The sequence below is a fragment of the Arvicola amphibius genome, chromosome 14 (assembly GCF_903992535.2).
Source record: "Arvicola amphibius chromosome 14, mArvAmp1.2, whole genome shotgun sequence".
Classification (NCBI taxonomy): Eukaryota; Metazoa; Chordata; class Mammalia; order Rodentia; family Cricetidae; genus Arvicola; species Arvicola amphibius.
Window position 1 is genome coordinate 31,476,882 of NC_052060.1, and position 25,586 is coordinate 31,502,467.

Sequence of the window (25,586 nt, forward strand, 5' to 3'; positions counted from 1 at the left end):
TTTTAAAACCTCAAAGCTCATCCCCAGTGCCACATCTCCCAATCCTCCCCTATGAGTTCACCAACTAAGGACCAAGCATACAAATACACGAGCCTATGGAGACCATTCTCGTTCAAACCCCCACAAACATAAATTAGGTGTTCCACTTCTAGGTGTGGATTTCAGAGAAACTTCTTTGCTGGTTAAAAAAAAAAAAAAAAACACGTGAATATTCTCAAGCAACATTTGTTTCGACTAGAACGTTTAGGAAATACCAAAAATGTCCACCAAAATGATGGGTAAATTTTACTATACACAGTAAAATGAACTATGTGTATGTGTATGTATGTGGATAATCTCGCAATAAACCTTGGGTGAAAATCAGTAACAAGAGCTAATATATCCATAATACACAAATACATATATAATCCAATGTCCAAACCAAACAAAATGAGTTGTTTTACTTCTCCAATAAACTACACAATAAAACTGCGAAAAGATAAAAGTACTCCAAACTGCCAGTAGCGTACAGATCCTGTTTCTCTAGTGGGTAGTAGACTCCTGTTTCTAACAGCCAGTGTAAGGCATGGCCCTCCCGTGACTCCACAGAGGGAACTGCATTTCCCAGTCACTTCGTCCTCTGAATTCAGTCATGAATGTACTAATGTGCTTCTGTCCCTGAAGAGGAGCCACGCAGCAATGCCTCCAGAGCCCGTCTCTGTGCTGACTCAATGGCCAGAGCGTAGCAGAGTAGACAAAGGGAACAACGGATGGAGACTGCTGAGCCGCTTGAGTCTTGTTCTCATTCCACACCCAGACTGCACTTGAAGCCAGTGGGCTGTCAGACAGCTGCTCTGCCGCAGGAAAAATGCCAGAGGGAAAGGAGGCTGAAGAGTAACAGGCTGGGCAAATCTACTAGGGTTTCCTCTAGTTCTGAGTCACAGCCACTTGGTCTTCTCAGCGGGTCAGCAGAGGGAGACAGATAATATTCTGGAGACCAAACAAGCAGAGCTCTGGGCTCTGTCATTCAAAGAGCTCCTTTCTAAGTAGATATGAGTTCCTTTCCTCATACTTACATGGACAAGGTAGGTGGGCCCTCCCTCCACTGCACAGATTAAGTTCCCAAATAAGGCAAAGATTTTAAGACCATGCTAAGGGTGGACTACTGCATTGTCAAGGGGCCTGCAACCTAACTTGATATCCAGCGTTTTGGAACTTCTCTGTGGGGTGAACAGAGTAGGGCCCTCCCACTCAAGGGTTTATGATACCAGTGTAGCTCAACATGTGAAGAAAACCATAGTAAACTTGAGCTTTGTGTCCAGTGCTCACACCAGAAGGGCTGAGTGACCAACGCTTCAGTTTATGACTTTTCTGGTTACTCCTCCCACTGAGCAGCAGTATGAGCGTCAACATTTAACACTTCACTACAGCTATGCATGAGCGCACGAACATCGCCTCCACTCACACGGAGCTTCTCTACAGAATCATCTGTTCAGGATACCAAAATACAATGAACCATTTCAGAAAACCAAAACTCAGATTCAAGATAATGTTTCTACAGAGAAGAGGTGGTAATGGTGTTGAATTGCATGACAAATGCTTCTTCAGTGTGGTCCTTAGAAACTCTCTTCAGGGTTGACATTCTGGGTTGCCAAATCGGCTTGTTACAAAAGCTCCCATTTGTAGTCTACTGCATCTCACAAAAATGAGGACTCTTGTCACAGTGGTGCTGAAATCAGAACAGTACGTATGTCTTAGACTTCTTCATCTGTACCAGACAATGAGGCCTTAATTTCATAAGAACGTAAGTCAGTTTCCTATTAAATTTCTCCTGAAAGCTGGTCATATGTAGTACCTTTAAGGATCGTTCTCAAACATTCCAGAAAGTACTCTCCAAAATTTATGATTGCCCATTCCCCAGTCTCTTGGTGCCTTTCTACTTTCTATGACCTCTATAACTGCAGACAGTGATTGTCAGCTCGACTACATCTGGAACACTAAAATCTAAGCAGCCGGGCACAGCGGTGAAGGGTTTTCTTGACTGGACCATGTGATCTGGGAAGACTCACCCTAAATCTGTATTATTTAAGGTTGGAAGGCCCAACCAAAATCTGGGCCACACCTGGTGGCAACCAAATAAAGAGGACATAAAATGAAGCTTTTGATCTTTGCCTGCGTGCCCTCATGCTCACTGGCAAGTTGCTCTCTCCCGAGGCTGAGACATCCCTTCACTGGTACTAGAGCTTACCACTTGAGGGTCCCAACAGAGACAAGAGGACTGCTGAGACAGTTGCTGAAAAACTATTGGATTCTTGGCCTCTCTACTGAGATATCCATTGCTGGACTAGCCAGATCACAAACTATAAAGCCACTCTAATGAGCCAAGCAATGGTGGTGCACGTCTTTAATCCCAGCACTCAGGAAGCAGAGGCAGGTGGATCTCTGTGAGTTCGAGACTCGTTTGGTCTACAAGACCAAATAGGACAGTTCCAGGACAGCTAGAACTGTTACACAGAGAAACCTTGTCTTGAAAAACAAAAAACAAACAATAGTCACTCTAATAAATCACCTTGTAATAAGTATTATAGATCAGTTCTATTCCTCTAGAGAACTCCAGCACTGTGACATCCTTCTAAAGAGGCTGGGCTCCTTTCTTTCCAGATAGTTAGAAGCCTTTTTTATTGTCTTGGATGCCCCACACACACATCCTAAGGAAAACATACACAAACAACTTCTGTTCATCTGAAGCTGTTATGTTTGAAGTTTTGCGTCGACTCCCAAATTTTGCACTGATCTTTCAATTTTCATCTTCTTAAAACTCCCAGCCTCTCACTGCTCAGAATCTCTACTGAAGCTTTATTCCCTTTGGGCTGCTAAAAACCTGCAGTAATGGTTGAGCACTTGCCTTTTTAAGAGATGACTCTTCTGAAATTAGACTTCCTGAAAGTTACCAATAATGTGTCACTAGCTGCAGCAAATATTCTCTTTCCATGCATTTTCTTTTCCCACGAAGCATGGATGCTTTGCAACTAGTCAGGAAGGAAATTCTGGCCAATGTGCAGTGGCCAGATCAGACTGTGTGGTCCAGGGACAGCTCTTACAGATGCAGTGAAGAAGATGGGGACAAAGGAAGTCTGTGCCACATGGCTACTGCTGAGTAAAAATAAACTGAAATTATTACACTTGACTTAAATTCACTCTAATTAAACATGTATTCTTTCTTTTAGCAAAGCTTGGAAGAAACTAAAACCCAGAATAAAGTACCTATAATGGCTTCTCCCAAAGACTGTCTCACTTTAGGAACTTAGCATCTACTGAGTTATCTAAACGCTATCACACTTAATGGAAGTATCGCAACTCTTTGGTTTAAACACCAGTAAAAGATAAATACACATCTTAACTGACCATGAAAAGATTGTTTTATTCCATGAAAATATTCTCAACAGAGAACACTATCATAAACAAGGCATTTTACCATTAAGAAATCAATATGTGCACAAAGTGAAATTACCGCAAAATTAAGAGATTTCTTTTAGACAGTTCACATGTTCAAAGTTTAAGAATGATTTAACTGGGTAAGCACAAGTGTCTTTTCAAATGGTATAACCATATGTAGGTTGCACTATTCCACAGGAAGGAACTTGACTCCTATGGAAGCAAACCCAAGCTTTAAAAAACACACAGTAGCTTGAAAGGAACAGTCTTTTCAAAAAAGCTTTGAACTTTGCCCTCTGTGATTGTTAGTCAGAAAAACATAAGCACTTCAGACTTCGTACAGAAGACAAACACAGATCACATTTCCTTCTCCTTGCTAACTTCTGAAACAAAAATAGCACTACTTTTTAAAACTACTTAATGTAGTCTGTCAGTATAGAATAATGTCACATTCTATAAATAACCCTGTAACGAGATTTAATATCTAAAACTGTATAGTTTACTAGCCTCAAAGGTAATACACTATATGTCAGCTGCATAACAGTGGTGTACTTGATCTTATGAAGGCATTAATGTTCACACAATTGTCATTCAGCTTTAGTATAACTGGTAGTATGATTCCAATAGCACTGGAAAAAATTATTAAAGCAGTCACACAGTTTCTAAAATATTGCTTGAAATTCAATAATACACAGAACATTTCACATTATCTTTCTCCCCTCAAAACAGTAAGGAACCAAATTAATGGAGCTTCAGTGGTACAAATACCCCTCCCACCCCACCCATGTCCCTGTTACAAGACCACTAAGAAATTAGTTAAGATACAAGTCATTAACAGAATCACAAATGCGAGGCAGGACAACATGAGCAATGAGAGCACTAACGACAATTGTATTTACAAGTATAAACATACAGAAATTTCCATTTTACAAGTAAAAGTGCACATAGATCATTACAAAGTTTCACTAAATTTTATCTGGTTCAAACAAAAGCATCACTTGGAAACAGACTATCATTGTAATAACCAAATGAGATCGTCATCACCCCGTTAAAAGACAATAGGGGAAGGTCCATCAGACTTGTCATAAATAACTGATGAGAGTAAAATGGACTTGGACAGGTCTTTAGTTGGATGCATGAATTTGAAGATGCACCGCTGCACATGGTAGAGCTCTAGAAGCCACCTACCGAGGCTACATCACAGCTGCGGCGATGCCACAGAGTTGGAGGAGGAGCACTGAGCTGGCACATAAAGCCCTTTGTGGGATACTGTAGTGGTAGTGTTGGCAATCAACAGATTTAGGCACTCGAGTTTAAGGCAGCATTTGAATGGAAGCAGCTGACTTTTGACAACAGTCCTTTCGGTGGTGCGTATCCTCTGTGTTTATTATGCCAGGACTTCAGTGCTGACTAGATTCTTCCCAGACTGAGGTGCTGAAGATGTGTCACATTTCACAGAGTTCTTTAAATGGGCTGTAGGCTAGAGCAGAGATGTTTTCTTTTTCTTATCATAAATACTTCAGGTTCACAGACTATGTCTTCATAATGCCAAAACTGGAATGTTTGCAGTGGGGAAGTTTTAGCAGCATACACAAATACTAATATGGAAACATTAGTGCGGAGATGTTTGACAAAGTGATTTGCACTACAAACGCAGAACGAAACAAAGGCTTTGACAAGAACAAGGGATTACAAAGACATGCCTGAAAAGTCTAAGCCCAGATAACTCTAGACATGCAACAGGATGTTAAGCAAGCACGGAGGTGGCTCAGGCAGACACTGACAAATGGCAAGGGTTCTAACAGACGACGGGTCTAAAAGCCAATTAAAACAGAGCTGGATGAAGACAGTCCTATTGGGACAGCCCAAAGTAAGACAAACTTTAAGACAGCTCTGCATTCTTTCTGATTTGGTATCAGTAAAATAAATGAAAAAAGAGGTTAGCCATTGCTGGCTTTTTTTTTCTTCCATGTGAACTAGGAATTTAAGGACTGGTACTATAATGAATTTTTTAATGTATGGAAATGCTAATGAAGTTAGTAAAAAAAATCTGCATGCATTCATGCAACTTGCTTCTCTCACTTTCTCTTTGAGCCTGACAACTCTAATACCCTCCCCCCAAAAGCAGCTGCATGTAACCTCCTTCAACATCTTGCCCATTTCCTCAGAAACCCTCTTCAGGAACCTGCAGTCCAGGAGGAAAAAGAAAAAAACAATTACTGAAGACCTTTGGTAAGACCAAAAGGGGTATTCAGTTTAAAGTGTCCATCCCAAATGTTCCTAAAAGTATCTTATACTCAGCTACTAAAAACACCAGCCAGCTTTGAAACATAAAATAAGCAAAGGCCAGTGTTACTGCTTCTTCCTTTTCCTTCCCCACTCAATCAACTGGGGTATGGCCACATGACTGTACAACTCTTGACTGGACAATGATTCCAACAGATGCTTCTGGTGATACACTGGGAAAAAGGTATCTACTCTGACAGTCAATAATCCCGCTAAAATGAAGCCCTCAATGGTAGTACAGAGGCCTTCTTTTATTTTAGTAGAAAAAATGTTTCTCCTCTAAGAGTCACCATTGCCAGCACTTTCCTCCATTCCAGACTGTCCTCTATCTTCACTGAATTAGATTCAATTCCTCCTACGAGTTAACTGCCAAATGCTAAATGAGCACTAATGCAATACTAAAAGACAATTTCAAGTGAAAAGTACAAGTTTAAGATTAACTTGGAATGAACTTTGTACATCATTAAAAATTACCATAAGCCTGAAAATATTTTCAGGCCTCAATGCTGTCTTATTTGCACACAAGCTCCACCAGGTTATTTATCCTGGGATGCTGTGATGAGTTCATATTAAACAGACTATATGCCAGGGATTCTCTTTCTTTCTTTAGGAAACCAAGTTAAGACTAGCAAGGACAATGACTGTTATTTTACCCAATTATCCAACTATTACTTTTCTTCTTAGAACCTGAAGCTATAAATTCAAGCTCCCAGGTCGAGACGTTCCTGGAAATCGGCTTCCTGCAGTTCAGAGCAGGCTTTTATTTCAGTTCAACAGTCACTGTTGCCTCTGAAGTGAAGGGGTCAGGGAACATTCTACCTATGATTCTTGCCTAATAATCAAATCTATTATTTATAAGGCAGAAAAGCACACATCCTTTACACACACTTAGGCAGGACAGAAAGCAAAAGGCATCAATTAAGCTTCCACACCAACATCACTGAACAGTAAGGCGTCAAAGAGAGTTTCTTGTGGCAATATTCACATCTCTCTGATCAGGCCTGCACTCAGTTCACATAGTGAACAATATAGATCAGGATGCCCTTGACTTTTTGGTTTTTCTGACCTGTGGAATGTGTTGTCATTTTATGTTATACATGGCACAAAGACGCCTGGTTAGTTTAGATATAAGTTACTGCACCTTTACTGTTTTTCTCTAGAGTTACATCTATGTATGTCGTGGGAACGTAGCCTTCTTCGCCATTCTGTCTCCGGGCTCTTGTCCACCCATCACCTTTGTCCTCCTCAATTATGTACAGAACTTCGCCTTCTTTCATGGCCAGAGTACCTTCATTATGTCCTAGGCGAAAGTTTTCAAAGCACAAGTGGAATTAAAGCACTGTGATAATTCTTAATAAAAATTATAAATACAATATTAATACAAACTACTACTAAATTTCATTGTACCTAGATGCAAGAACCCACTGACTGCCACAAGCAGCATCCTTCCTGTAATGTTTTCTAGTTTACTCAACATAATTATACATATTCTCTGTGAACTACATAATAAGCCCATAAGGCTGGTTGTAATCACCTGCTGTATAATGGGTTGGTAACTGACCACAGCAGCACTATGTGATTTCATAGGGTAGTCTAATCATTATTTCACAATTCTAATTCTTTCCCCAAATCTGAGCAGTGCCTACCCAAAGACTTCATGAAGTATGGATAAGAAAAAAGTAGGGCTGTGAGCAGGAAAGGAAGAACATATACAGAGGGGCTCCTCAGAGCAAGCCGGCTAGCCAGATCAGCCATACCATGAGCTCTGGGTTCTACTGAAAGACTCTTGAGTAAAGGGAAAGAAAAACGAAGGATGACTCCTAACACCAGTCTCAGGCCTCCACATGTACTCACTAGCGCCCAGGTACATATATGTACCCACATATGTGTATACTAGACCTATACATGAAAATGGAAAACCTATTATATTTGTGCTTGTGTGCATGTGTGTGAGTAAGCATGTGCTACGGCCCAAGTGTGGCGATCAGAGGACAACTTCAGGCATCAATTCTCTTCTACCACATGGGATCTCAGGAACAAACTTGGGTTGTCAGGCTCAGAGGCAAGAGCCTTTACCCAGTAGGAGATCTCCCCATCCCTTTAAATGTAAAACCTACACAAGGAGAAAGGTGTCAAATTGTAGAACATTTCATAACTGTTGATGAAGATGCTATTTTGCTCTTCTGTTAGTTAAAGAAGAGAACTATAAAGTCTGCAGAGAGGGTCACAACACCCCCCTCCCCATGAGCCTACTCTTCAGCCATCGTAGAAAGCACAGTAGTCAGAAACTACAATTTTCTTTGCTACTCTCATCTGAAGGGGGAAGCCTGCAGAATCAGGACACAATGATAGCACTCAGTCATGCCTTATACCTGGCTCTTGATATTATTTAGCTGCAATGAAGAGCATGAAGAGTCATTTACTTCCTGGTTTGGGCTATATGTTCAAGCTATTTCAGCATATGTAAGATCTAGGATCTGGGGGAAATTCTCTATTACCTAGAGTTGATAGGTGATCACCTGTTTTAGTATTCTAGCAACATGTATGACTTTCTTTCAATTCAGCTATGGGTGTGGAGGTAGGGGGTAATACTACATTTATATCATAGTTAAAACAAAACTATGCAATAAATGAACCAGGAATGTAATTTTCTGATACTATATCATTTAGCTAAGCATAGTAAAATAAATGGTGACATATTTTGTTTGAGGAACCAATTTTATCAAATATTATATATTAAGAACATCATACCATCAAAAGGATAGATAGCTTTGCAGTGTCCAATAGCAGGCAAGGGATCATCATCTTCAAATTCATCATCAAATTCACTGTGGTGGCCATGCTGTTGCGGTGGCCCACGGACTTCTTGGTTTGCATCGTCGGTGTAACTTCCCTCAGGACTAAAACCCATGAAAGTATCTCTGATCAAGTATTACATCATGACAAGTCTTTGTGTATTATTTATAAGCTGATCTCAGGAGAAATTAGGTACCAATGACATACTTTCATATTGAGCCCTATTTTCAGACATTAACTATGTAAATTGCTTGTAGTAATATAAAATGATTCTTCATTTAATTTCCTAAAGTAAGCACTTAAAAAGTTACAATGTTCTAGAGCAATGCTCAGTCAACACACCCCACTGGTACAGGATCTAAAGGTAAAACAGAACAATGTGGTAGACACCAGGCTTCTAAAATCAGAAACAGTCCTTAGCAGATTCACCCAGGTCTCCATTCAGTTCACAGCACATGAGATACCATGAACACAGCATGTGCACAGAGGTGAGCACTATCATACAAAAGTGCTCTGCCCAGGACTGCCAACAGAAGCTCACTTCCTTTTCTCCTTAAACCTGGAGGAAAACTACAAGCTTAAAATAAAAAATCATTTGGAGCCTTAAAACAGACCCAGTACAGGAAGAGGGACAGCCAAGAGATAGGATAAACAAAACAAAAACAAACAAAATCAAGTCCTAAGAATATTATCTAAGCTTTTCCTTATTTAATGAAGAGCACTTTTCCTCTAACACAGTGTAAAAAACTCAATCTGCTACTTAAAACCAAAATACTCCAAATTCAAATTATGTAATTTCCAATTGATTAAAGGAAATTAGTAATTCAGAAAATCCAAAAGAATGGATAACACATGCATGCAGTAGATTTAGCAGCACTGCTAGATAAGTCAGAAAATCTCATTTTAAAATCACACATAACAGAAAAACTAAACTCATTTAGCCTGGGTTTTTAGCCTAATAACAAAAACCAGTTATCTGCAGGTATTTCTCAACAGACTCCAGAGCTCTTCTCTTGCAGTGACAGGAGTGGACAGGGGGCACTCATACCTGTGAAACGCACACTGTGATCAGGTAGTTCCCTATTAGCTGCCTTACACCATTTTCCTTTGCCAGCAACAAGTGGGTATTTTAACTTCCACTTTGTGTTTTTAGGAAACTGAGATTAAGGAAATATGAATAAAGAACTTGCTCGAATTATGTTGTAATTAGTAAACCAATATCTGATATTAAGCCTCTCAAATTTTCTCAAAGATGAAACCGAGTTTTCTGATTTTTTAATGATAGGAAAAAACAAACACATTACACTAAGGAAGGTATGTCATAAGCAGGACCATGGAGACCTTGCAAAAGCTAAGTTGAAAACTGTCCAAGCTAAGACACAGCTCCTTTTCTTCTTCACCAAACTCTAAGCAATTTGATAGCATTTTTCCCCCATCATAAGCTAACCAAGTCCATAAAAACCTCTCCCATCCCTGAGGTTCCTAGGCCTGTTAGTTTGTGTTGTTATTTTTATTCTTACATGCTCAGGGATGTAGTAAACTAGAATTGAACAAGATGAAATTTCTAATTTTCCTACAACCATTACTTAAGGTACAAAATAGTTCCAAAAGACTGAAGTTATTTAACCAAACTTACTAATGGAGCAAAAAGTGATAAAAATTAAATGAATAATGAAATTAAAAATAAAAACAAAAACAAACCCCGACCTTTCTCTGCCCTGTGTCACAAGATGATTTATGTCACTACTATGTCTTCTGTCTCCTCTTCCACCTGTTTTGCCTTCAACTTCAGAAAGCCATGCCTTCAGAGAGAAAAAAAGACAAAATACCTGACAGTTCAGTAAGTCTGAAACTCCTAAGGCACCCTAAATTTAAATGTACTTTCAGACTTTATGATTCTCAGAGAATTAATTTTAGAGTTGATTTTTTTATAAAAAATATATTTTATATGAAGATTCAAATAACAAAATCAATAAGCTGCTAATTTGATAATTATATGTCATAATTATATCTCGAGTCATAAATTCTAAATTAAACATAAATATTGGTATATAAGTCTAGCAAAACACAATCACAATAAAGCTTATAAAATACTTAAAAATATACTTTTATTTCAGACTGCTGAGTTAACATATGTACCTCATTTTTGTGGATTTCCATTCGTAAGCGGTCAATGTTATTCATGGTCTCTGCTAATTTAGGCTGCAAACTTCCTGGATCCCCCATTTGTGGATTTTTCTCATACACATCCTTCATTTTGTTGAGTGCTTCTCTGAGAAACAAAAGGAAACCACAAGATTAAACATTCACTTACGTGTTTCTTTGGGGACTAAAGTTTACCTCAACCTTAAAAAGTCACATTTCTAAGTTTAGAGAAATGTATCCTAATAATAAAATTCACATAAGGCTGTCTGTATATGACTATGTATACATAATGAGTAATTTAAGGAAGACTCTTTTAAAACATGAGTGTGCTTGACTGATTACATTTAAAAGACTTCTAATATAAAAAACATTTCTCGGGTCTTATGTAACTTACGCATATATGGGCTTAATAAACTGCCAGTGGAATATTTTACACTGTTCTTACACATATTGTTTCCCAGATCAAATTCATTAGGTTGCTTTATTTTGAAACAGGGTGTTACTAGGTGGCCCAGGCTGGCCTTAAACTCTTGATCTTCCGATGTGCTAGGATTACAGATGTGTGACACCATGCTTGGTTCTTAATCAATCTCATTCTATTTGCACAGAGCATCATCATTCCAGCAGCATTCCTTATCTCATTTCCACAGCACCGCTGTCCTCCCACTCACCTGTGCTAGAAATAGCAATGCCATCTTTAACTGTGCCCCCTTCAGCTCCCTGCCAATTTCTTAGCCTACCTCCTCTTCTCTAGTCCCATTACCCTAGACTATGTCCAATCAATGTCTGACACGAGCACCTGACACTGTTGACTAATACTCCTTAATACTCTTTTCCTTCTTGACCTAATCATTCTATTTTCCATTTTTCTTCCTCGCCTCTCCTTTCTTAATAATCATTCATTGGTTCCTTCTTTTGTTCAACTTTTAAATGTCTGTTACATAAAATGACAAGCAGTGTCTTCTCATCTCATCCTACACTCCTCTCTAGACTGCTTCTTCTTCAGATGATTCTCCAATGTTTGTCTCCAGTTTCTCGTCAGTTCTAAGTGTCTATTTCCAAACTCAACTAGACACTTTCCATGTGGATTTTTCACGAAACATAAGCAAAACGACTACTTTCAATTCAAAATTTATTTTTCTTGCTTTTCAATTCAGTATCTACAAGTTAGTTCCCTAACAAGTCTCCTTGTCTTCTTTCCTAATCTTTCATCTACTCATCTACATAAGGTTCAGTCTTTTGTGGGACAGCTGTTAGTGTCCTAGTGCCCACTCAAAACTTCTGGAGACCCCACCCCCATTACCAACAGAATGCTACAAGACAGTACCCTTAAGACTTTTCCTAACCCATCCTATACTTCTCCCTTGTTCTAGTACAACAGTTTACATAATTTCCAACCAATTTCCACCTTTCCACTTATACAGTAAGAACAAACTCAGATAGCTATTTTGAAGGATTTAATAACATCATACTCCATGAAAGATGTTTGATGAGTAGTGTATATAATCCCTCAATCAACTGTTCTGAACTCAATTGATAATTTAAACAATATGTAAGAGGTGGTTAGTGCTGACAAAACTACTCTTGACAATGAATTAGCATGTTTTGGGTTTCTGTTTTATTTTTACAAATTTGTAGAAGGAACTCCAGCAGCAACTAACAAAAAAATCTGCAATTAAAAATATTCTATTTGATTTTTGCCTAAATAATATGTAAGTCATAAAGTTTTCTAGTTTAGGTAGTATGTTGTTTTTTTTTTTTTCTTTTTCCTTTAAAAAAAAACATTTCAGGGGGCTGGAGAGATAACTCGGAAGATCACTGACTACTCTTCTGGAGAAACCAAGTTCTATTACCAGCACCCACATGGAGGTTCACAACCATTGTAACTCCAGTTCCAGAGGTCTTCTGGCCTCCACAGGCACCAGGCATGCAAGTTGTACACACACACCCACACCCACACCCACACACACACACACACAGAGAGAGAGAGAGAGAGAGAGAGAGAGAGAGAGAGAGAGAGAAAAAGAGAGAGAGAAACAGAGAGAGAGAAACAGAGAGAGAGAAACAGAGAGAGAGAAACAGAGAGAAACAGAGAGAGAAACAGAGAGAGAGAGAGAGAGAGAGAGAGAGAGAGAGAGAGAGAGAGAGAGAATACTCATACATATAAGATAAAAATAAACTTTTAAAAAAAATTTTAAGAAGTGTTTCAATTGGGACATATGACTTTTGAGGGAGGGAAGGGGGATGACTGAATTCAGGTATTCATGAACGCTAGGCAAGTACTCTTACCACTGAACTATACCCCCAGGCCAGAATAAATGATTTAGAAATATTCTATGTATCATGTATACACATCATTCATATGAGACCCCAAAAGGAAGAACAATGAGGGGCTTAACGGAACACTACTTTTGGTCTGACTCTTTCTGCAGCCCTCGGTTAAGTTCATCGATGCGCTGCTGTAACTTCTTACGCCTCTGCTCTGGTGGCAAATGACTGAAATCTTCTAGTGCTGGGCCCTGAAAAGAGAGTCTAAGTCACTATTAAAGACATCTTTAGATATTTTATTTTTAACTTTACCTTTTTATAAAATAAGAATACTAACTTTAATTTTCAATTAGCCTCAATCTTTAAAAAGAATTTACATAGCTATTAGTAAAAAGAAAAGAGCTTAAATTTCAATACTTATAAAACATGAAAATAGGCAGAAGTAAAAACAAACTCACCAAATACAGGTGAGTAATAACTGTATCACACTATTTCAAGTCTTGGGAGAGTTAAACACATGAGGCTTCTTACAGCAACAACAGAATGGGAACACATAACACTTCTCATTTACATTATCTTATTACTGTGTATGTTCTCGTACATAGATAGACCTTAAGGAACAAAATCCACTGTCATGATATTCTGAATACCATGAATGTGCAAAATAAAAATATAAAGTTTGTAACTGAGCAAGATAAACTTACCGCTTAAAGACAACTGATTTAATATATATTTCAATACTGCAGATGGTTTATGAATGATTACATTTATTAGATCATTCTTTGGAAACAAAATATTTCTGATCATTAAAAAATTAAAGGTATAATCTACTGATTGGAAATTATATTCATAACTTGGAATACACTTCCAATCTTTTTGCAGAACCAAATTACATACCACAGCTGTTTCTAAAAGATATAATCCCATTTCCCTCTCTCTCTATTTTGTTGAGACAAGTCTCTTAACTATAGTCTGTTGCTCCTGCCTCAGTCTCTTAAGTGCTACCATTACAAGCATGTGACACCATGCCTAGCCTTGACACAATTCTTTAAGGTTTCTTGGTTAGAAAGGCTTCAAATGCTTCTGAATCTAGATTAATGAAGTGCAGGTATATAGGAGAAGATTTTCTATTAATGATGTCTTTTTTTCTGAAGTCTAGGCCTCACTGTGTAGCCCTGCCCTGAATTCCCAGGCCTTCTGTCTTAGCCTCCTGGTATTGGCTAAGAGTGTGTCACCACACTTGGTTCAATTTTCCTCTTAAATGTTAACCATTATTACTTCAGCTATATTATTAGACATTATAACAGAACCATTATCAACTACTGCATCCATTTAATATAACATGTATTAACATATTACATTCCAAAAATTAACACCTATTTTTCACCTCAAATGGTTGAATATGAATATTGTTCAATTTTTTAAAGAGCTGATGAGACAAGGTTTTAAAATAAAATGTATTCTTGCTCTCTGGGCTCCTAGTACCTTTAACATATGCTTAATGGCTTGATTTCACTATGTACAAGGACACTTTATTTACCTTTAAATTATTATATTTTATGATTTTATGTGTATGGATGTTTGCCTGCATCAGTGTCTGTACATACAGCTCATTCCTGCAGAGGCCAGAAGAGGGCATCAGATCCTCTCGAACTGGAGCTCCAGACCATTGTGAGCTACCATGTGACCACGTGAGTGCTAGGAATAGAACCTGGGTCTTCTCTAAAAACAGCTCTTAACCAATAAGCCAACTCTCCATGCCTGTATCATTTACTTTTAAACAAAAGGAAATTCACTTACAAGAAAAGCCATGACCAAATGTTACAGTTAATTAACAAGAACCTCTGAGAATATTTACTCAGTGGCCTCACTATGGGCATTCAACAAGCATGATGACTAAAAGCGGGGCCCCTGTCTAAGTGGCTTGTGTTTTGTATCAGGCATTGTGGCAATGTCAATCAGTCAAATCTAAAGTAAATAATGGAATAAGAAAATTTTCTATATAAAGTCCCTTTATATTTATTAGCTAATGTTCAATGTAATTTGTTATGTTAATTCTAATTTGGGGTCCAGGGATTACACTATCATGCAACAGCACAAAGAAAACCTTCTAATTTATATTTGAAAAATGTTTCTCAAAAGCTTGAACATTATTTAAGGAAATAAAGAAATATAATGTTTTAATAATAGGTATCAAGGCACTTGCATTCCTAATATCCCATTTCAAGATTATAACCCTTCTTACATAAGTGCACAAAGCAAATCCATTCCATTTACCAATGTCTTCAAAAAAAAAAAAAAGCAAGGCATTTACCAACTCCTCTTACTACCAAGGAACTTATAAAAGTCTCAACTACAAATGTCTAAAACAGTAATTTGCTTCCTAAACCTGTGTGCATAGTTTTCTATGCAAGCGCCCAATAATTTGAGGATTAGGTCTTCATAATGTAAACTCAATTTGTGTGCATAAATGTATATAGAAACACCTCAAACACTGAGGAATGGGGACACACACTCACACACACTCACACACAAAAACAATTACCTGTGCTTCAGAACAAAGCACTGAATACATAATGAAATTAACAAAACTTTTTTCTCTATTAGACAAACCTAATAATTCTTATGATAAACAAGTTTGTATGACCTTTTAAAAAAAGTCTATTTAAAAAGAAAAATATTTTTTCTAAATTTTACTACTGTATAACTTTTGCTCCATCATGTAAATAAAAAATTTATTAAAAATTTTTAAATTCTCTTAAACATGACACAGATTCTATCCAATAACATTTGAGAACTTGATGGGCTGATGACAGTTAACCACATTACTGTCTAATCTAGGACACCCAAAAGTTACTGGCATATGCTGGACTATGGTTAAATTATAAAAAGAAAAAACATACAAGTTGAAAATGTGGGATGTACATTAACACTTGTTCTGAATTAAATAAAACAATGTTTTGAGATTATTTAATGTTGGCACAGTATATAGATCAGCACACAGGGCTTACCATCTTCACCGACCACTGAATAGTTCAATGGAAAACAGAAAGAAATGGTAAATTATTCACATGAAATCATAATACAGAAGATATTTTTTACCTATATTTTTTTTACTATATTAAAATAAGTACACTTTACAATCCAGACAATTCTGCCAGAAACAAAAACAAAAACAAAAAGCTTTAAGCACATTTGGGAAAGCAAATTACTTGCACAGAAAAAAAAAAAGAAAAAGAAAGGAAAGCACACACTGATAATGGGCAGATATTTTCTAAATTTAACTAAAACTCAAAAGTAAATCATTCTGCCAGTAATCATATATTCTCTTTCAAAGAGAATTTTATGAAGGCATTTACTCATGTCATTCATTTTCAGAAGCAATTTGAAATACACTGAATCAAAAAGATCTAATGTCAGCCATTTAAAAGGAAATCTATGGAAAGTTTAAAACCCAGAATGTCCTTCCCAATGCACTAGAGAAAGCAACATTTCCTTTAGTTTCTTTAGCTTCATACTTCAAACACTACTGTGGATTTAAATGTAATCAAAGTTTGGTAAAGGTAATGTTCTTAAGGTGCTATTTCTAAAAATAAAATTAACAATTTTATTTTTAATGATTTTTTAAATTAAAAATCATTTTAATTAAAATGATTATTTTTAATGATTTACCCTGTACCAAATTCTCTCTATATACTTATTAGACACAAAGATATAGCTTAGGTGTTGCTTTGAAAATAGATTTTCTATTTTTAAAGTTTCATTCTGAAATCAGTGTGCCTGAAAAACAGCACTAAACCCGTAACATCAATTTTAGCAAACTGCATATGAACAGAGTCTGAAGAGATCAACTACAGATGCTCTTATAGAATCAAAATATCATAAACCATTTTGACAATAGGATAGGATTCTGCAATGGCACAAAATGTATCACACATTGAGTACACACACAAGCGCGCTCACACACACAGTGGCCTAGATGATGTATCAAGCTTTACAAGTCTTCACACTCATCACATTCAGCTAGTCTTAAAATGTCTTCATTTTGGAGGCCTGGAGGCACAAGTCAGTGACAGGCTATTTGCCTCACACGTGCAAGGCCACGGGTTCAATCCCTAGTACCCCTCATAAAAAAAAAGGTATTTTCTGTTTTCTAAATCATGTTGTTTTAAGGAAAGGCAAAATATATATCACAAAATTTCACATAAATTGAAAGATATTTAATAAATATCTAGCAAAAATATCTACCCCTTATCTCTGATGAGTTGGCCATGTATATTAATGATTATGACAAAAAGATGATATTTGCTATCCATTGTCTTTCTAAACTAAGCTTAACATTCTTTAGACTGTCAGTAGTTTAAAGAAGAAAAATTTCTTTTGCTATGACAAAATTCAATGAGAAAAACAGACAGATAAGGAAGATATTCACAGTATTCTTTAAACACTAAAAAATTGTACGACAAAGAATAAATTAGTCAAATGAGTGGCTTAACTTTTATACTAATTTTTACTACTGAGTGATAATTATTTTCTAATTTATATTTTAATCTTTTAAAGAAAACAGGATAATTATAGCTAAACTAACAAATGTTTCTATTTTAGCTTATCTAGTTTTACTAACAAGCAGAACAATTTATAGTTCATTGAAAACTAAAGTTCTCTGTAAAAACAGCACAAATATAATCTGTTTTAAAGTGTTACATGTTCATGCAAAAATACCAGAGTTTCACATAGAAATAGTTTACAAATTAGAAAATTTCATACAATCACTACATCTTAAGGTACTATAGAATACAGGAGTACTAACATTAAGTAAAGGAATAACTAGGTGTGTTTCACCTTAAAACAGGTCAAAACCCATGGAACTATATTCTGAATATATAAAAGCTTGAAAGAGTAACTCTGAAACTCTGTTAAGATTATGAATAATTAAACACAAACATGAATTCCTATTATAAGCTAAGTAATTCTGTTACTTTAAGAAGGGATGACTATGAAAACAAAAGAAAGTTTAAAAATGTTTGTTTGTGTATTAAGCAAATTTGGGTGTATTTCTGAGTCACTGAGGCACAGAGCTTGACGTCACAGAGGCCAATTATAGAACCTTATACCTTAGAGCAGATCCAGTGGCACCACTGCCAAACTCAAAAACATTGTTCTGATGTAACAGTTTCCAAATCCTTGACTATGAGACTGAATACACCAGTTTTTCTTTAAAAGTGAGTATATACACCAACACTGTAAATTAACTGGGCTGAAATCCCTGAAAAATCCATGTAAAAATATTAGTTTATTAAGGTATACTTTCCTCGTGGAATTCGTAAGTGGAAAAATAATATCGCTATTGCTAGTGTTAATTCTGAAATATTATCTAGTAAACTTCCAAAGATCAATCAAAATATAAAAATGTATCAATCCCAAGACAAATACTGTCTTCCCTGCTCTGCCCTCTAATCCTCCAGTTGGGTTCACCTGTCCTAGTTTCTACTTTGAACACTGCATTCTTCAGTGTTCCAAAATTATAAAAACAATTTATGACTGTTTAAATTAGAGCAATATATGAAAATAAAACTAATAATAATGAACAAGCTAACAATTTGTAAGTGCTGCAGTTTTAAGACTCTAGCTGCGAACTGCTCAGTAAGAGTGTCACACATTTAGGTTCTCCTCCAGGCCTCACAGTTCTAACTGCTTTAATTTTTCCATATAGTTAAATTTACTTCATGTTATCTATGAGAAGCAACTTAGGAATTCTACCTCATAACTATGGCAAGAGGAATCCCAAGTATAATCTCTCAAGCAAGCATAAACTTTCCAAACTGATAGCCAGGATGCTTGTCCATGAAACACAGACTTCTCTGTGGCTTTCTAAAGGTCACAATTGCCTCTGCTAGCCACATTCAGTTAGCTAAGTTGAGGGGGAGAAAAGGGAGTTGAAGGGGCAAGTTACACTACATTACTGCCATCAGCGAAGCTTGTCACATTATCTTAATAGTTAGATAAAATGTGATCTTGCCCTGAAAAAATATATTTTGTTCTTCAGGTAGCTAAATGTACTTTAATTTTGGGAAAGCTAAAGGAAGGAGAAAGAGCACATTATTACTATATTACTGTTAATAACTGGATGGTATATACGGTATCACAACTGTGTCTTTCAAATGGCTGAAATCCTATAAATTAACCTAAATTATAGCTATATAATTAAAAGTGCTAAAAACATAAAAACAAAAAGTTATGGGCTGGGGAGTAAATTATGCTTCATATACATAAAGACCTAGGCTCAATCTTCAGAACCAAGAAAAAGAAAAATTAGCTTTACTAATAATGGAGTGTCATTATTTATTAGTAGTGTTAACAGTCATTGCTAAGAGACAGTTTAAAACTGTATTTGAATTTTACTAGTCTATACATTTTCATTTGTAAAGTACTTTTAGGAATAGATGTCTAAGGTTGATCAATTAAAAAAGAGTAAAGGAAAAACTCAATAAAATGGAGTTTTTGTTGCTGTTGTTCAAGAAAACAAACTCCATATGAACATTACTAATAATAATTAAATATTTTAAAGGGTTTATAATTTAATAATTATCTTCTAATATATTAATTATATATATAACACTTTGTATTTAATGTACTTATTATCTTTTTTCTTTCTTTTTTTTTTTTTTTGCTTTTGGAGATATCATTTCTCTGAACAACCAAGACTGATCTAACTCCATAAGTAAACAAGTTTGGCCTCAAATTCTATCCTCTTGCCTCAGTCTTCTAGGTGCTGGAATTACAAGGGTGTGTTCCACCACCACATTGACTTTTAGTTTTTGTTTATTATTAGGGTATTAGAAATTTTATGAACCTCAAAGTAAGTAGGGCAATTTAAATCACACTTGACATTTTACTGTCAACAAAACAAGACTATAAAATTGGCAGGTGAAGTCAGCATTAATTATATTATAATTACAAGAGCAACTCCAGTGACAAATTACTGAAAGTCTCAAAAATGTAAATACATTACAAGACAATGGTGGACATATGATTTCACATAAACAAAAAAAGCTAAAATATGATCGTACCCAGCACCCTCTTTATAATACCATGTTTTATGGTTGAACATTTCAAATGCTATAAAGAGGAGTTGTTTTGTAGTTGAGGGCAGCTATACTTAATTCTGTGGGGACTATGTATTTACAGGAGAGAGCCTTATAATGAGGGTGGAGAGTATTGAAAAAGCCACACTACACACACAATTAGGCCATCATGCATTTCAACCCATTTTTAAACTTACCCCTCTTTTGAGGCTTCTGAAAGAAGGAATTCTGGGCTTCCCTGTTTTTATTTCATTCATACAATAATGCACGGGCTCAATGGAGAATGTGAGAAACTGGGACCCATTAGGAGTACTGGATGTGAATAAACTAGTAGGGGTTAAGGGTGGGGACTGTGGCTAATATGGAAATAAAGAAAGGAATCAATAAGCCAAGTGTGAATAGCTTTTTCCTAAATGAAAATTCTATTTCTGGCAACATATTTTTCACAAAATACACTTCAAATAAAGTTTTCTAAGAAAAAAGAGAATAAACATAATTTTGCCAAAGCTATCTTTTAAAAATCAGTTACTTTTACACAATATGACTTCATGTTTTTTAAACAAGCTAATAGATTAAAAATATAGAGTAAACAAATTATGTAAGAACAGTAAAACTTAGATTAAAAAAAATCTGGATTCTAGCATATTAGCACCATAATGGATTCCTGTAAGAGTTATATTTAACTTGTAGTTGTCAAGAGATAAAGGCAGCAGCTATAGTTAAAGTTATCACACAAAATACTTCTAAAACTGTACCTAATTACCATAAATAGTCAAAAAGCTTCCCATCATATCAAAGCTCTCCTCTCAGGCTGCCTCTTCTTAAGTGTTGGTATCTGTAACTTCTAAGCTGCTCTAGCTACGCTGCTTTGGCCAAAGCAGGTCTCACTGTTCATCTTGACTGGATAGCTTTATTAAAAGCATGGGTAAAACCCGAGTTACCTATAACTGTGTTTTAAAGATACTTACAAATAGGAAATTTGAGTTAAACTGTATATACCTTCATATGCCAATATCAAAGCAATGAATTAAGTGCACTTTAAGAAGTACGACATATCAGACTGGAGGACCACAGAGAGAGGAAGCACTCATCTACTCCGTTTGCTCATGTGTTGAGCTATGTTTAGTTTCCTGAAATTAACAGCACATCAAGAAGCTAACACTAAGATTCTCTTAGCAACTAGAGGTTCTTAAAAGCTGAAGCTAATCAAGCTCTTCTCATTAAAATCATACATGGATAATAAAAATTATAGCAGTATGAGCTATAGCATCTAACTTGACATATCAGTGAGTTTAATCACTCATTCCAATTAAGAATTTCCATTATTATAGTAAGCAGTGATAGTAAAACGTTGCCTTAGAATTCTGACAGAAACTCTATGCAAAGGCATTACAAAAACATGTAATTTTACTAGATATTAAAACTTAGTTCTTCCACATTATTAATTGCTAACATTAAGGTACAAGACTGTTTTCTAATTAGTAAAAGATTAATTGACTCATTCTGGCTGAATGAAAATTTATCTACCCAACGTCTTTTTTTTTTTTTAACACTTTACTGACTAAGTAAGAGTCTGATCAGCACATGGGGATTCTGGGTTTTTACCTTTGGCTTCTTCCCGAAGAGCCACAGTTTGCCCTTGGCCTTCCCTACTGTGGACTTGGCATCCATCTTGCCACCCTCCTGCTTGGATGCACTGATAGTTCCATCAGAAATGGTTCTGTAAATGTGCTGACTGTAGTCTTCAAATGGAAAGTCTCCTGGAGGTTCAAAGCCAGACTTGAAGGAGTCTACTACCATTTGAGAATCCTATAAACAAGAAACATTTTAAAACCATTTATGTGACCACAGTACATTAGCTTTCAAACCTTTTTTTTATGATGGTTTAAAGAGTTCTACAGTAATCATCAAAGGTTTAAAGAAAACTAATCTCTCCCTACTGTAAAAAGCATTCACTATATTATTCCCAATTTTAAAAAAGAAACTACAAAATAAACTAAAAAGCCCTTTCCTTTCTAAATTTAGGGATTCAATTAGTTACAGGTAGGCTCATTAGTACTGACTGAATGATTTTCTATGAAGACTAAAGTACAGAGCACGTATCTGACATTCCTCCAAAATTCCTCCAAAACTAGCTCTTTTTTCTGTCCATCCCCTTGGAATGTCAGTGTCCGCCTGCCCATGCTTCTTAATGACTCAATTAGCTCTACTGAGAAATAAGCAAATCAGGACTAGGCTATACTGCTAAGTCCTCGAGAACAGGACTGTGCTGTCCTGGTCTCCTGAAGCCCTCTTCCTCCTCCGATGGTCACTATTCCATTTGCCTTTGTTTCCTGCTCAGCTCAAGCACTAACACCTGCATTGAAGGCAACTGACAGCTCTAGATTGATCTAACCACATCCTTCTGTTAACTTTCACGAGAACAACAGTACAATATAAACACAGTTCACAGGTTATACTCTCGGATTAGAACTAAAAAACTGAAAAGGACAGGGATGCAAAGTTTCTTTTAAAGAATCCGAATTTTATAGTTCAACTCACTGTAGGAATAATGAAGAGCCAGGTATTCCCTGGGTTGTTTAGTTCCTAAGTCTGGGAGCCACTTCAGCTCCAACTGCAGAACCACCCCACAACCCATGCATTAGTTCAGACAGTGCCGTACTTACTCTTCTCTCGTCGACGGACTTCGCTGCAAGGACCATCCCTTCCAGACACTTGGAGATGATAGGAACAACTTTACGCTCCGAGTCTGCAAATCCCCTGTAACATTCACTGAGCTTAATCGTCCTCCGTTCATCCATTTCCTGTAGTTGCTAATAATCCAGAATTCAAACAAGGAAGGGAAATTAATTTTCTAGTCTAAAGGAGAACAATTAATGACCTCCCCAAAAAGATTTCTTCCCTATACACTTTTATTTTTAGCATCATTCAATTGTTCTATATAAACTTAATAATATTTGCAATCTGAGGTCTGATAAATAACAGGAGAACAAAACAGGCTTTTAATACTGATATTCGAGATTGTTCAAAACATTTCTCAGCTAGCAAGCAGGTATCTGCGTTACAGCTCTCCTACCCTTTCCTCTTCAATGAGGGAACTTTTATGTTTTCAGGAAATGCTCTATTTGAAAACCAAATTCTAGCACTAATTTTTTAAAGCAGTATGCCATAACACCCAAGTCTGAGAAGTACTCCTTAAACTGGTTCCCAGTACTAGCTGGGTGAAGTGTCCGTGATGGTGGCACAAACAGGTCCAGACCTCACTATAACTGGCAGCTCAGAGCTGGGGACAAGGAGGAGAACAGAAAGTCACTCCACCAAGGCAGCACATGCCTAAAATCCTCCCAAGTCCAAACGCACAACAGGAAATATGCCGAGGCAGGGGAGTGAGTTCAGTAAGTCATCTCTGCACACTTGCTCTCTGATAGCACTGGTCTTTCTCCTCACCATCTCAAACTCTATTGCACATCACGTTTTTGCTGTTTCAAAGGTTTGGGGTATAATCTGAAACCTATGGGGAATTGTTATTTTTAAAGATTATAAAATGGCAAGACTGCTCTAAGCAAGTTCCACAAAGGCCTCCAAACACAAAGGGTACTTTACTTCTAAGCTAAAGTTGCTGCAGAATATGAAAGCGTGGCTAGTTAATCCTATCCCAGTGAGGAGTCACAGGTCTGCTGCTCTGGATTCAATGACCAGAATCTGCTACCCACTGCTGTACAAGTGAAATGAAGTCTCACTGGGTGACACTCTTTCCCCAGAATCTCTGCCCTCATTCAGATTCCCTAATTCCCTTTCTTCTAATTTCTCTTCTTTCTAGAAAAAAACAGCATTAAAATTCTAGATTCACTATTTGCTATAGCTATAATTAAGGGTTGGCACATGGAGCTAATAAGCCTTACAATGATGCCCTAGCAGATCAGCAAGGCAGAGAGACAGAAATGTCAGGTCAGCAAAAATGTTAGAAGACTTACTGCTGCCACCCACACTAATGCCAATGATTCTAGGGTGGTGAACACATCCAACCTCAGTTAATTCCCTTTACACAGTGGAAGCACTTCTACTGAACTATATTTTAAAAACTGTCATTAGCTTTGTGAGTTATATATAACATTAATAATAAATACACAGAAAATTCTGTGGTTTAAAAATAAGGATATCTCCTTATTGCCTGTCTTAGCAACTAGTGAATTTAGAAATATTCTGATTTCTAAGGTTTAAGTTTTGGGACTGGAGTTGTAGCATAGTGGTAAAACACTTTCTTAGATTGTGTAAAATACTAAGTTTTATTTCCAAACTAGAAAAAAAAAATGGAAAGCCAGAATGGCACACCAATGTGGACTATGTCCACATAAAACCTGAGAGAGTTTAAAAGGAAATTCTAGACACAAAAGAACAGAGTTAAGCACTACTTCCTGGCAGCCGCATTTTCATTTTTTATTTTTTAATTTTTTTTTGGATGAGCTCTATTTGCTGGCAACCAAGCAGGGGCAATGAGGCTCCTTTAAGAGAGGTCTTCTAAACTGGGAGTGGTGGCACTCACCTTTAATCCCAGCACTCAGGAGGTAGAGGCAGGCGGATCTCTATGAGTTGGAGGCAAGCCTGATAGTCAAGAGCTAGCTCCAGGTCAGGCATCAAAGCTAGAAAAACCCTGTCTTGAAAAACAAAACAAAAAAACAAAAACAAAAAAAAAAAGGAAAAGAAAAGAAAGAAAAGAGAGGTCTTCTTGGTTCAGCATTAGGTGAAAAGTGGCTGAGAGCATGCCTGCTGCTCAGCACCCTGGCCTGGGAAAAGAGGGCTGCTAAGCATGCACAGATGCACAGACAGGAGAGCATGGTGGATTCCCATTGCCATACACAGAGATATTTCCAGGCCGTGCAGTACGCTGCATGGCAGACTTAGCTTATATGCTATACAGTGTTTCCCAGAGTTGAAGTGGTGAGGATGGCTCCTGCCCAGCAGTCCCATGGCCAGCAGTAAACTACGGCCACCATATTAAAATCCTGAGAGAGGCGGAGCCAGCATCCACGGCCCAATGAGACCAAGCTGCTTAGCATTTTAAAAGTGATCCTGGTCAAAAAACTATTAAAGATACACAATAAAGACAGATTCAAATAAAAAAGACCTCTGAATGGGTCACAGCACTGAATAAATGTATGTAGGCTTGGGAGAGAAAAAAAAGGATATAGACAGTTATAAAAGGAAATAAATGGTTATAAAAAATAAAGTCTTTAAAGAGAGACTACAGACAGTGATAGATTAAAAGAGTACAGAAAAGTAAGCCACGTAAAGATGGAAAATATGCAGAGAGTCTGGATTATGCATATTATTGTGCTTTATTTAAATTTTTTGACTGCAGAGAGACACTTGATTCTGGGAACTGATATAGATATAAATATTGTAACTGTAATTCTTGCTTGATACCTGTTTTGTTATATGTAATTTTACTGTGTTAAAGTTAAAACCTTCCTTTTTATTTGAACAGAAAAGGGGAAATGGTGTGGGAAGTCCTTCTGCCTATGTATTGCTTTTATTGGTTAATGAATAAAGCTGTTTCAGCCAATGGCTTAGCAGAATAGGGCAGGACAGGAA

At 36.8% G+C, this 25,586-nt stretch overlaps 1 protein-coding gene across 2 annotated transcripts in view; it reads right to left on the minus strand.

Annotated features, from left to right (window-relative positions):
* Positions 1-4,208: 4,208 nt before the first annotated feature.
* Positions 4,209-25,586, minus strand: part of Fnbp1l (formin binding protein 1 like) — a 75,581-nt gene continuing 54,203 nt past the window's right edge. The window contains exons 8-15 of one of the 2 annotated variants that reach the window (XM_038311828.1): positions 22,661-22,807; positions 21,600-21,803; positions 13,051-13,160; positions 10,636-10,768; positions 10,204-10,298; positions 8,452-8,600; positions 6,842-7,000; positions 4,209-5,599 (exon numbers count right to left, since the gene is read on the minus strand). In XM_038311828.1, coding sequence (XP_038167756.1) covers positions 5,592-5,599; positions 6,842-7,000; positions 8,452-8,600; positions 10,204-10,298; positions 10,636-10,768; positions 13,051-13,160; positions 21,600-21,803; positions 22,661-22,807 — 1,005 coding nt within the window. In that variant the 3' untranslated portion in view covers positions 4,209-5,591. Of the gene's footprint in view, positions 7,001-8,451; positions 8,601-10,203; positions 10,299-10,635; positions 10,769-13,050; positions 13,161-21,599; positions 21,804-22,660; positions 22,808-25,586 lie in introns of both variants that reach the window. The other variant, XM_038311827.1, reaches the window with a different exon arrangement.